This window comes from Pseudophryne corroboree, chromosome 4 (assembly GCF_028390025.1).
Source record: "Pseudophryne corroboree isolate aPseCor3 chromosome 4, aPseCor3.hap2, whole genome shotgun sequence".
Taxonomy (NCBI): Eukaryota; Metazoa; Chordata; class Amphibia; order Anura; family Myobatrachidae; genus Pseudophryne; species Pseudophryne corroboree.
In genome coordinates, this window is record NC_086447.1 from 243,515,097 (window position 1) to 243,528,623 (window position 13,527).

At 49.4% G+C, this 13,527-nt stretch overlaps 1 protein-coding gene across 8 annotated transcripts in view; it reads right to left on the reverse strand.

Moving 5' to 3' along the window:
• The window catches only part of U2SURP (U2 snRNP associated SURP domain containing), a 337,154-nt gene that overhangs the window by 276,039 nt on the left and 47,588 nt on the right, over positions 1-13,527 (reverse strand). For all 8 annotated transcript variants that reach the window (XM_063915979.1, XM_063915980.1, XM_063915981.1 and 5 more), the window contains 2 exons: positions 6,298-6,412; positions 5,690-5,820 (listed from right to left, as the gene is read on the reverse strand). In XM_063915979.1, the coding sequence (XP_063772049.1) occupies positions 5,690-5,820; positions 6,298-6,412 (246 nt within the window). The remainder of the gene's footprint in view (positions 1-5,689; positions 5,821-6,297; positions 6,413-13,527) is intronic.

A 13,527-nucleotide genomic window follows, 5' to 3' on the forward strand; every position in this document is an offset into this window, starting at 1 on the left:
TACGTAATCCAGCCTTTTATGTAAGGAGTTGACATTGTCGGTTAATACCTTTCACCTATCCATCCACTCTGGCTGTGGGGCCGACATCCCATTCATCAGCCTCTGCTCCGCCTCCACGTAACCTTCCTCATCCAACATGTCGACACAGCCGTACCGACACACCGCACACACACAGGGAATGCTCTGACAGAGGACAGGACCCCACAAAGTCCTTTGGGGAGACAGAGAGAGAGTATGCCAGCACACAACAGAGCGCTATATAATGCAGGGATTAACACTATAACTGAGTGATTTTTTCCCCCAATAGCTGCTTGTATACACATATTGCGCCTAAATTTAGTGCCCCCCCTCTCTTTTTAACCCTTTGAGCCTGAAAACTACAGGGGAGAGCCTGGGGAGCTGTCTTCCAGCTGCACTGTGAAGAAAAAATGGCGCCAGTGTGCTGAGGGAGATAGCCCCGCCCCTTTTTCGGCTGACTTTTCTCCCGCTTTTTTCATGGATTCTGGCAAGGGTAATTTATCACATATATAGCCCTGGGACTATATAATGTGATGATTTGCCAGCCAAGGTGTATTATATTGCCCTCAGGGCGCCCCCCCGCAGCGCCCTGCACCCATCAGTGACCGGAGTGTGAGGTGTGCATGAGGAGCAATGGCGCACAGCTGCAGTGCTGTGCGCTACCTTGTTGAAGACTGAAGTCTTCTGCCGCCGATTTTCCGGAACACTTCTTGCTTCTGGCTCTGTAAGGGGGCCGGCGGCGCGGCTCCGGGAACGAACACCAAGGTCGGGTCCTGCGGTCGATCCCTCTGGAGCTAATGGTGTCCAGTAGCCTAAGAAGCCCAAACTACCACCAGTTACGTAGGTTCGCTTCTTCTCCCCTTAGTCCCTCGCTGCAGTGATTCTGTTGCCAGCAGATCTCACTGTAAAATAGAAAACCTAAAATATACTTTCTTTCTAGGAGCTCAGGAGAGCCCCTAGTGTGCATCCAGCTCAGCCGGGCACAAGATTCTAACTGAGGTCTGGAGGAGGGTCATAGTGGGAGGAGCCAGTGCACACCAGGTAGTCCTAAAGCTTTCTTTAGTTGTGCCCAGTCTCCTGCGGAGCCGCTATTCCCCATGGTCCTTACGGAGTCCCAGCATCCACTTAGGACGTCAGAGAAATAGGCTTAACAGCCTATGTCATTAATGCTGTCACCCCCTTTTTGCAGGCCCCCGCTAAAGAGTATCCTTCCCCCCCTTCTGCTCCCTCCCCTGTGGCCCGTGTACCGCTGCCTGAGCGGGAGTTACCGGGGAGCGGGTCCGCGATCGGGTGCAGGGAGCAGGGGAGCGCTGTAATGGAGAGCGGTCCTGCAGCGGCGGCCGGCGGGTGTGAGCGGCGGCCGGGGGGGTCTTAGCGGCGGAGGAGCGCGGCGCTGATCGGAGAGGTTGCCGGGGTGGCCAGTTAGGAGAGGCGGGTGCGGGTGCAGCGGCTGAACATTGTCCCCACACAGCGGGGCGGCAGCGTGCGCTGACCGCCCCGTCCCCCCAGCATACCTGACTCCAGAAGCGATGGCTGTGACGGGGCTTCTATCTGTAAGCTCCGTCCAGCTGTAGCAGCAGGCTTGTGAGCTGCGTGTGGCTGTGAGGGTGCTCTTTGCGAGGACCGAAACGCCATGCGCTGCTCCGTGCAGCGGCACTATCCCGGACCCACGTTTTTACAGAAACTGGGAAGGGATGTGCTTAAGTTGTAAAAAATAAAAATAAAAATGAAAAATTAAAAAATATTCACAAAGTGTGGCAGCCCCACACCAGCCCTGTTGCTCCGATGAGCACAGAAAAAACACTGAGGTACTCTGGGATATGGAGGGGTGGAGAGTTCTAAATTTGAATATTCAGTGCCCTGTTCCTGCGGAGGCCGTCCATATCCCAAGAGTACTCCAGTGACCCCTAGTGGATGAAAAAGAAAATTCTTGGAGCCGTGGTCAGACCGAAAGGTAAAGCCTGGAATTTACAATGTAGGTTGCCAATAGCAAACCGCAGGTATTGCTGATGCGACACGGCAATAGGTATATGCAGGTAAGCATCCTGTATGTCCAGGGATACCATATAGTCCTTGGGCTCCAAAGCCAGAACAATAGAGCGAAGCGTTTCCATGCGGAATTTGGAAACTTTCACATATTTGTTCAAAGACTTGAGGTTGAGAATGCTCCGAGAGGACTCAATCGGTTTCGGGACTAGGAACAGCGTGGAATAGTACCCCCTGCCTCTTTGAGCCAGAGGCACTGGTACTATCACTCCTGTATCCAGGAGAGATTGTACCACCAAATGGAGTTTTTGCTTTTACCTGATCCAATGGGATGTTTGCTGAGCAAAACTGGCGGGGGGACGTTTCTTGAAAGAGATGGCATATCCATGTGTGACGACTTCCCTTAGGGGTCCAAAGTGTTCTGTTAACCACGCCTGAGCAAACCGTAGAATTCGGCCTCCAACCCTGGGAGCCTCCAGGGGGGAGGCCCGCCCCATCATGCAGCAGGCTTGTCTGTTTTGGAAGCAGGCTGACGGGCAGCCCAGGCATGTTTAGGTTTGGGCATAGAGGTTTTGGAAGTGCGAGCCTGTTTCAGGTACGCCTGACACTTTGCTTTACCTGGAAGTCAAAAGGAACTAAAAGGAAGTACTCTTAGCCTTCGGAGCCGAAGGAGAAGTACTAGGCAGCCATGCAGTCTTAGCTGATGCCAAGTCAGCAACAATCTTGTTGAGATCTTTCCCAAAAAGAATGTTTCCCTTAACTTGACTTTTTAGAGTCCAGATATACGGACCAGGACCGCAACCAGAGGATCCGGCAAGCCAGAAATGACGTAGTCGACGCTTTGGCTGCCAGGCTACCTGCATCAGATGCCGCCTCCTGAATATAATGAGGATTTAATAATGTATGAATGACACTGTTCAGCATTATCAGGAAAATCAGACGGTAGTTCCACTACAACTTCCTGAACCCAGGCCTCAATAGCTTTAGCGGTCCAAGAGGCCGCAATAGTGGGCCTATGCACAGCTCCAGCCAGAGTGTAAATGAACTTCAGGCAACCCTCCACACGCTTATCCGTCAGTTCCTTCAGCGAGGTGACGGTAGTGACAGGCAGAGCAGAGGACACCACCAGACGCGCGACTTGTGAATCCACCGGCGGAGGTGTTTCCCAATTTTTACTTAACTCTGCAGCGAGGGGATAATGAGCTAGCATCTTTTTAGACAAGAGAAAATTTCATTCCTGGATTTTCCCAGGATTCCTGTCGAATGTCAGCCAAGTGGTCAGAATGAGGTAAAACTAATTTAGTAACCTTCTGACGTTTAAACTTATCTGGTTTCTTAGAGGTAGCTGGAGGCTCTTCGTCATCTTTGATTTCAAGAATCAGCCTGATAGCCTCCAAGAGGTCAGGAACATCTACTTGTGTCAGAGATTCCCCATCAGAATCATTTGCATCAGTGTCTGAAGAGTCAGTGTAAGAGCCATCTCATCGGATGAGGTATCCGAAACATGTGTGGATTGTGAGGAAGTAATGGCCCTTTTAGATGACCTCTTGGTCTTAGGCGAGAGTCATGATTTTGCTTAGCTAGAGACTGATTTAAATTGCTGTAACTGAGAGGTCAGAGTATCTGCCCATGGCGGATTAACTGCAGGGACAATATGTGGCTGTAATGGCACAGGAGGTCCCATAGGCGGTGCAAGTCTAGTTACTAACATAGTAAATTAGAGAAAGAAGCCCAAGGTGGGTCTTGATTTGCCCCCGCTGCTGCAGACTGACCATGGGGTATAGAACACCCAGTACCTGAACCCTCAGCTGCTGTGTTTTCCTCCGAGTAATCCATGGCATCAGCACTGCATGGTGCAGGATCAGCCATAGATCAACCACCCTGTTTAGCAGAAATTGTATGTAAGCGTAACCTTAGGGTGTAATAGTACAATATAAGCAGACAAATTACCTGATAAAAAAACCCTGTATAGTGCATACCCTGTATAGTGCAAAGCAGAGCACAAACAGAGGATTTAAGAGGTGACTGCAAAACACAGGGAAAAATACCAAAGTAGTATATCCTGTGAAACACTATATTATATAAGGACCCTGACGCACTTGGCCCCCTCAGGGTACAGAATATAGGGATAGCAATATGTGTGAGACACACGAAACAGAGATCACACAGCAGCTATTGGCACACTGTCACATATACAATGCAGAAATTATTACAAACAATAAGACTGCACTGAACTAGCAATACTAAGTACAAGCTGTACCACTAAGTAAAGCTATATAGGGGTGGTCTTCAGGTTGCCGACTGTCGGGATCCCGGCGCACAGTATACCGGCGCCGGAATCCCGACAGATTTTCTCCGTAGTGGGGGTCCACTGCCCCCCTGGAGGGAGAATAGTGTGGCGCCGTCGGGCTCCCGGCGCCGGTATGCTGGTCGCCGGGAGCCCGGCCGCCGGCATACCATACTACACCCCTATATAGGTATATAGATACACCTGTATAACAATGCACAGTAAAGACTGAATGTATATCACAGGATACTTGTAAAAAAAAACCTGTAATAATGCACTTGTTCTTAACACTGTCTAAATGACATGTAGAATACTTAAGTGTCCTGTAAATGCACAGCGCTGATGATGCAGGCGACTTTACAGAGGAGACATTGCCAAGCAGTCCCAGAATCAGCTCAGCATGTGTGTAATGGCGCCCAAATGCTGAGAGGGAGTGAGGGGTACTGTGGGGCCTTTTAAAGTGGATTATGAGGTAATCCGACCTGTGCCCCTTGCCCTGATGGTCTAGTGGGGTCCCTGTAAAGCCACAATTTCCACGCCAGCGCGCGCTGCCCATCTCCTAGAGATTGCGGCAGATCGTGGTTTTCAGCGGGTGCCGTCTGGGGGACCCTCTCACCTCCTCCCTGTAATGCGGCCACGCGATCCTGGAGAGCAGCGGCGAGTGTGTGTGCCTGAAAATAAACCGGAGGCCTCCGCTGCAAGTACCCGGCAACCAGGGCGCAGGAGTATACAGCACCGCTGGGGGAGGTGAGAAGCCGCAGCACGATATGCGAGACTGACATATAGCACATTTAAGTGCCTGTGCTGAGGCCCTTGAAGTCTTCTGTCTTCTAAAAAAGTTATTTTCAGGGGTGCCTAACGCAGCCCTCCCTGTTAGTGCCTGCACTGCAGGCACCAACTTACCAACTGAGCTCCTGTGCATGGAGGCGGGTTTATAGAGGAGGCGGCACTGTGGGAACAGTCAAAGCTTTTAGCCCGTTGGTGCCTCGGATCAAGAGCCAACTCTACACCCCGATGTTATCCCTGTGGAACCCCAGTGTACCCCGCTACAGGAAAAAAAAAATTTATATTATATTATATTATATTATATACATACACACACACACATACATACACAAACACAAATGGACCACGCTAATCGTGGCTCCATCTGTGCCTGGGCGCACCTACCACCGCGTCCATGACGCGTACGCGTCCCATTCACTTGAATGGGAGCGTCTTCGTGTGCTCCCGGCATGACTAGGCGGATGGATCGCCTAGTCACGTTGGGAACGCTGCTATGTGATGGAGTCGCATCAGATGAGCGCGGCTTACTTACTAGAGAGAGAGCGGGATCTATAATGCACAGTTATTTTTTTTCTAAAGGCAAGAGGAAAAAAAGACAATATATTCTCTTACTGGTTTCTTGGGTTCAATGAGCAATATTGGTGGAGGTGGTCTCTCGATGGGTGCTGGCTGAGGTTTCGGCTCAGAGAACCGCGAAGAAGGCTTATATAATTTTCCTTTCTTTTCATCAGTATCATGCTCATCTGCAATAATTGTTATTATTAGAATCACTGGTGAAGCACAGTGTGTTATCAGTTATCTGGAGACAATTTCTGAAAATCACAATTCTTTTTAAAAAAACAACAGCGTCAATTCAGTAATGACATATACAGCAGCATGGTTACCCAAGCTTTCATCTACAGATATACATTTCATAAAGCAGGCGTATCGGGAAGAGTGCAGGGAAAGGTGTGTCATTTTTAAATTGAATTTAGTATGGTTCTCCAAATGTCAGAAATGTAAACTTTAAACAGCAATAAAAAAAAATTGCCATGTATTACAGGCCAAACACCTTTATTTAAAAATGCAAACCTCTAGGAAGATAAGGTTTTAGACAATCTAAAATAACCTTAGGGCATAAGCAGACTCTGGAATGCAGTATTTTCATTCAAAGGTTACATATTTCCGTCCAAAGCATTTTTTTTGTACAGAACTGTTTTAGTTCCAAGAAAAGAGCATACCTTTTGTAGGGTTGACAATCCCTCCTCGCACAAATGTTTTAACTTTACTGGCATCACCTCCTTCAAATGCAGCAAGGAACTCTTCGTAAATCTCTGCAGCAGCCTTTTCATCTTCCTGTATATGGCAAACAATGGTCTGGTTACATGTATAGTGACCAAATTTACTAAACAGCTACAGTAGTTCCTGGTGTTCACAAGTTTTTCCAGGGTTGTCAGGTGATCAGGACAAGTTCTCACACTTGACCATGGCAATGTATTTTCACCCTACCAAATTCTTGTTTTATGGTAGATATAACATATATACAGATGTCTGTGTTGTGGTGCAAAATTCAAAAGAAAAGAGTCACTGGAGACAAATTAGCACATTTTAATATTAAACACAATGAATAGCTGCTATTGCCCCATTTTGTAGATCGTAGAAGATTTACTAAAGCTTCTAATAACAGGATTTTAATTACCTAACGGTAAATCCTTTTCTCGTAGTCAATAGAGGATGCTGGGGTCCACATTAGTACCATGGGCTATAGATGGGTCCACCAGGAGCCATTGGCACTTTAAGAGTTTGAGAGTGTGGGCTGACTCCTCCCTCTATGCCCCTCATACCAGACTCAGTCCAGAAACTGTGCCCGAGGAGACGGACATCTTCGAGAGAAGGATTTAACACAGATAGTGGCGAGATTCATACCAGCTCACACATACAAGGCACATCAAGCTAATTAGCTTGAAAAACTCAGCAACCGCTGGAACATTACTTACACAGTAATAACGCAGTACGTAACAACAAAGTTGTACTAAACCAGATAACAAATGCAGGAAAACGAAGCGCTGGGCGGGCGCCCAGCATCCTCTACGGACTGCGAGAAAAGGATTTACCGGTAGGTAATTAAAATCCTATTTTCTCTTACGTCCTAGAGGATGCTGGGGTCCACATTAGTACCATGGGGATGTACCAAAGCTCCCAGAACGGGAGGGAAAGCGCGCAGGCTCCTGCAGAACTGCTTGACCAAACTTGAGGTCATCAGAGGCCAAAGTATTGAACTTGTAGAACTCAGCAAACGTGTTCGACCCTGACCAAGTAGCTGCTCGGCAAAGCTGTAAGGCCGAGACACCCCGGGCAGCCGCCCAGGGAGAACCCACCTTACGAGTAGAGTGGGCCTTAACAGATTTTGGACACGGCAATCCAGCCGTAGAATAAGCATGCTGGATAGTGAACCTGATCCAGCGAGAGATCGTCTGCTTAGAAGCATGACACCCAATTTTCTTGGGATCATACAGGACAAACAGAGCGTCCGATTTTCTGTGATGAGCAGTCCTCTTCACATAGATCTTCAGAGCCCTTACAACATCCAAGGACTTTGAAAAAATTGAGGTGTCAGTAGCAACTGGCACCACAATAGGTTGGTTGATATGAAATGCAGACGCAACCTTCGGAAGAAACTGCTGATGTGTCCAAAGCTTAGCTCTATCTTCATGGAAGATCAAGTATGGGCTTTTACATGACAAAGCCCCCAACTCCGACACACGTCTAGCAGAAGCTAAGGCCAACAAAGTGACAGCCTTCCACGTAAGAAACTTGACATCTACCTCTTGTAGAGGCTCAAAACTGTCAGATTGGAGAAACTGCAACACCACGTTAAGATCCCATGGCGCCGTAAGCGGTACAAAGGGAGGTTGGATGTGCAGGACTCCTCTCAAAAAGGTCTAAACCTCAGGGAGGGCAGCCAATTGTTTCTGGAAGAAATCTGAACCTTTACGGATCCCAACCTCAGGCCCATATCCACACCTGCTTGCAGGAAGAGGAGAAATCGTCCCAGTTGAAACTCCCCGTAGGAAACTTCTTGGACTCACACCAAGACACATTTTTTTCAAATTCAATGGTAATGTTTAGACGTTACTCCTTTCCTAGCCTGTATGAGGGTAGGAAAAAGCTTGTTTGGTATGCCCTTCCGAGCTAGTATCAGGCGTTCAACCTCCATGCCGTCAAATGTAGCCGTGGTAAGTCTTGATAGGCGAACAGCCCCTGCTGCAGCAGGTCCTCTCAAAGAAGAAGAGGCCTCGGCTCTTCTCGTAGTAGATCTAGAAGGTCCACGTACCAAGCCCTTCTCGGCCAGTCTGGAGCAATGAGGATAGCTTGAACCCTTGTTCTCCTTATGAGCTTTAGGATTCTTGGGATGAGTGGGAGCGGTGGAAACACGTACACTGGAACACCCACGGAGACACCAGGGCGTCCACTGCCACTGTCTGTGGGTCCCTCGACCTGTAACAATAACGCCGAAGCTTCTTGTTGAGACGAGAGGCCATCATGTCTATTTGGGGTAATCCCCAACGGTCTGTTATTAACTTGAACACCTCCGGATGGACACCCCACTCCCCTGGATGGAGATCGTGTCTGCTGAGGAAGTCTGCTTCACAGTTGTCCACTCCCGGAATGAAGATTGCCGACAGCGCCAACGCGTGTTTTTCTGCCGAGAGGAAGATTCTTGCCACCCCTAACATTGCAGCTCTCCTCTTCGTTCTGCTCTGTCGGTTTATGTAAGCCACTGTTGTTACATTGTCCGACTGCACTTGAATGGCCAGATTTTTTTTAGAAGTTGGGCCGCCTAAAGAAGACCGTTGTAAACAGCTCGAAATTCCAGAATGTTGATCGGTAGGCCGACCTCCAGAATTGACCACCTTCCTTGGAAGGTCTCCTCTTGAGTGACTGCGCCCCAGCCCCGGAGGCTTAGACCCGTGGTTAGAAGGATCCAGTCCTGAATCCCAAACCTGAGGCCCTCCAAAAGGTGAGTTAATTGGAGCCACCAGAGGAGTGAAATCCTGGCTTTTGGCGACAGACGAATTCTCAGGTGCATGCAGATGAGATCCTGACCACTTGTGCAGGAGATCCAGCAGGAAAAACCTAGCATGAAACCTTCCGTACTGAAGGGCCTCGTAAGAAGCCACCATCTTCCCCAGAAGGCAACTGCAGTGACGAACCGACACCAGGGCAGTTTTTAGGACATCCCGGACCAATGTTTGCATCACCAACGCTGTTTCTCGTGGAAGAAACACCCTCAACACTTCGTGTCGAGGATCAATCCCAGAAAGGACAACATCCTGGATGGTTCCAAAGTGATTTTGGAATGTTCAGAATCCAAACATGGACTCTAAGTAGATGGGTCGTGAGAGCCATGGATCGCTACAGCTTGTCCTTGGACGATGCCTTTATCAGCAGAACGTCCAGATATGAAATCATGTTCACCCCTTGTGTGCGGAGAACCATCATCCTTGCTATCACCATGGTGAATACCCTCAGTGCTGAGGAGAGGTCGAATGGCAGGTCCTGGAACTGGAAATGACAGTTCAACAGAGCGAATTGGAGAATTGCTTGACGCGGCGGCCAAAACGGAATGTGGGGGTATGCATCCTCAATATCCAGGGATGCAAGGAAAACCCCTTCTCCTGATATTACCGCCCTTAGAGACTCCATTTTGAACTTGCACTCCCCCAGAAAACGTTTTTTTAGGTTTAGAATGGGTCTGACCAAACCATCCGGTTTCGGTATATGAAAAGGTTGGAATAGAAACCTTTGTTTTGCATACGAGGTGGTACTGGCACAAGAACCTGTGCCTCCACCAACGTCTGGACTGCGTCTTGCCGGACAGTCCTGTCTGCCAGCAGAGCTGGCAGGCCTGAATTTTAAATCGGTGAGGAGAGAAATTAAATAACAGCCTGTATCCCTGGGACACAATATATTGCACCCAGGGATCCAGGCCGGACGACACCCAGACATTACTGAGACGTCTGAGCTGTGCTCCCACAGCCCCACCACCGGGGCGTGCAGTCCACCATTATGCGGAGGACTTTACTGTACCTGAAGCAGGCTTCTGTTCCCGGGAACCTGCAGCAGCAGGTTTTCTTGGGCCTACCTCCCCGAAAGGAGGGGTTGGATGGCCTGGCTTCTCTGGTTTTGCAGCCCCACAAGGCTGTGATGCAGTTGAAGAAAAGGGTTTCTTCGGAGCAGGCGTAGCTGAGGGAAGAAAAGGTGACTTACCCGATGTAGCCGTGGAGATCCACGCATCTAGCGATTCCCCAAAGAGAGCCTGACTTGTGTAGGGTAGGGTCTCCACACTTCTCCTGTATTCTGCATCGGCAGACCACTGACGTAGCCCCAGTCCACGACGAGTTGAGACAGACATGGAAGAAATTCCTGCAGACATGGAACCCAGGTCATTCATGGATTCAGCCAGAAAACCTGCTGAACCCTGAATGTTACGCAAAACAATTTATCATTTTTGGCCATTTTATCCAAATCCTTAAGTAACGTGCCTGACCACTTTACTAAGGACTTGGCAATGCATGTACTGGCAATAGTGGGACTTGACCTCGCCCCTGAAGCCATGCACACTGATCTGAGCGTATTATCAATCTTACGGTCAGCCGGCTGCAATACCGGTCGGGTTTCCCACTCAGTCCTATCCTCCAAAGGGAAAGGAAAAACCACCTGGATCCTTTCTTAGGGATCTGGAATTTTTCGCAGGATTACCCATGCTCTTTCAAACATAGTATATAAAGCCTTTGACGCAGGGAAGGTTAGTGAGATTCCCTTATCAGTGAAGGAAGCCTCCTCAACCTGCTCAGGCGTTGTATTAGAAATACTCAACATAACTGTAATGGCCTCTATCATTAACTGCACTTGTGTAAGATATGCAGTCCCCACATACATATCCCCATCACCGTCCGCAGTGTCAGAAACAGTACCCGTGTCAACCTGCCTAATCTGTGCAAGAACACGTGTTTGGGAACATACAGAAGAGGGCTCTGAGGCGACAGAACAGGGCCAGACTGCCATAGAGTCCTGTAAAGCCTGAGGTGCAAATTCAGATCGCTCAGCTCTATTAGAAGTCTGAGAAATCACAGATTTGATAGAGGAAAAACACTCGGGTATACTTGTTGGTATCTGTGCTAAACCAGTGTTATCCCGATTACATGGAATGAGCTCATCCTGAGAGGACATATCCTCTGCAGCATATGACACAGACCCTGGACATTGCTTAACGGAGACCACAGACACTCCACACACACACAGGGGAGGGTAGACAGAAGTTTCTCCCCTAGAATGGCAAGAGAGAGACAGAGATTGGAGCCAACCCACACACAGCGCTTTTGTACATATAAAGGGAGACCCCTTATGAGCGCTGACTGTGTACCTTAATAGGTTACACAGACGTTTTGCAGCCTCCCTCCCCTTCTACAACCCCCTGGTACCGTGAGAGATAGCTGGAGTTGTTGTGGAGGGACTTGCTTCTTCCTGGACTGCGCTGTGCAGGCAGGCAGATGACGCTGAACACTGCTGGGTCCGCTCTGAGGATAAGCTCCGCCCCCATAATGGCGCTGTCTTCCCGTTTTTCATAAGATTATACTGGCCTGAGGTTTGATGCTGGCTGAGATCCTGGGACCCCGACAGGCTGTGTGACCAGTGTAGGGAGTAGGCGCTGGCTCAGGGCGCACCTCAATGTACCGCTGAGCCTCCTGGAGCGCAGTTAATACTGCGCTCCTACCCTGATGCCGCCATCTTCACACCGGACCCCCGCTTGCTAGGGGGGTCGGTGTCTCACTCGCCACAATCTTCAGCTCTGCAAGGGGGTGGCGGCATGCTGCTAGGTGAGCGATCCCCTGTGGCGGGGAACGATCTATCCCCTCTGGAGCTCAGTGTCCAGTCAGCGGAGACAGTGGCTCAGACCCCACAGGGAGGACACTGGCCCCCCCAAGTCCCTCGCTGCAGGGAGGCTGTTGCCAGCAGCCTCCCTGTAAAAAAAAAAACTCTAAAAAAAATAAAGAATTTACTTACCGATAATTCTATTTCTCGTAGTCCGTAGTGGATGCTGGGGACTCCGTCAGGACCATGGGGATTAGCGGCTCCGCAGGAGACAGGCCACAAAAGTAAAAGCTTTAGGATCAGGTGGTGTGCACTGGCTCCTCCCCCTATGACCCTCCTCCAAGCCTCAGTTAGGATACTGTGCCCGGACGAGCGTACACAATAAGGAAGGATTTTGAATCCCGGGTAAGACTCATACCAGCCACACCAATCACACTGTACAACCTGTGATCTGAACCCAGTTAACAGCATGATAACAGCGGAGCCTCTGAAAAGATGGCTCACAACAACAATAACCCGATTTTTGAACAATAACTATGTACAAGTATTGCAGACAATCCGCACTTGGGATGGGCGCCCAGCATCCACTACGGACTACGAGAAATAGAATTATCGGTAAGTAAATTCTTATTTTCTCTGACGTCCTAAGTGGATGCTGGGGACTCCGTCAGGACCATGGGGATTATACCAAAGCTCCCAAACGGGCGGGAGAGTGCGGATGACTCTGCAGCACCGAGTGAGAGAACTCCAGGTCCTCCTCAGCCAGGGTGTGCCCCTGACCAAGTAGCAGCTCGGCAAAGTTGTAAAGCCGAGACCCCTCGGGCAGCCGCCCAAGATGAGCCCACCTTCCTTGTGGAATGGGCATTTACATATTTTGGCTGTGGCAGGCCTGCCACAGAATGTGCAAGCTGAATTGTACTACACATCCAACTAGCAATCGTCTGCTTAGAAGCAAGAGCACCCAGTTTGTTGGGTGCATACAGGATAACAGCAAGTCAGTTCTCCTGACTCCAGCCGTCCTGGAAACCTATATTTTCAGGGCCCTGACAACATCTAGCAACTTGGAGTCCTCCAAGTCCCTAGTAGCCGCAGGTACCACAATAAGCTGGTTCAGGTGAAACGCTGACACCACCTTAGGGAGAAACTGGGGACGAGTCCGCAGCTCTGCCCTGTCCGAATGGACAATCAGATATGGGCTTTTGTGAGACAAAGCCGCCAATTCTGACACTCGCCTGGCCGAGGCCAGGGCCAACATCATGGTCACTTTCCATGTGAGATATTTCAAATCCACAGATTTGAGCGGTTTAAACCAATGTGATTTGAGGAATCCCAGAACTACGTTGAGATCCCACAGTGCCACTGGAGGCACAAAAGGGGGTTGTATATGCAGTACTCCCTTGACAAACTTCTGGACTTCAGGAACTGAAGCCAATTCTTTCTGGAAGAAAATCGACAGGGACGAAATTTGAACCTTAATGGACCCCAATTTGAGGCCCATAGACACTCCTGTTTGCAGGAAATGCAGGAATCGACCGAGTTGAAATTTCTTCGTGGGGCCTTCCTGGCCTCCCACCACGCAACAAATTTTCGCCACA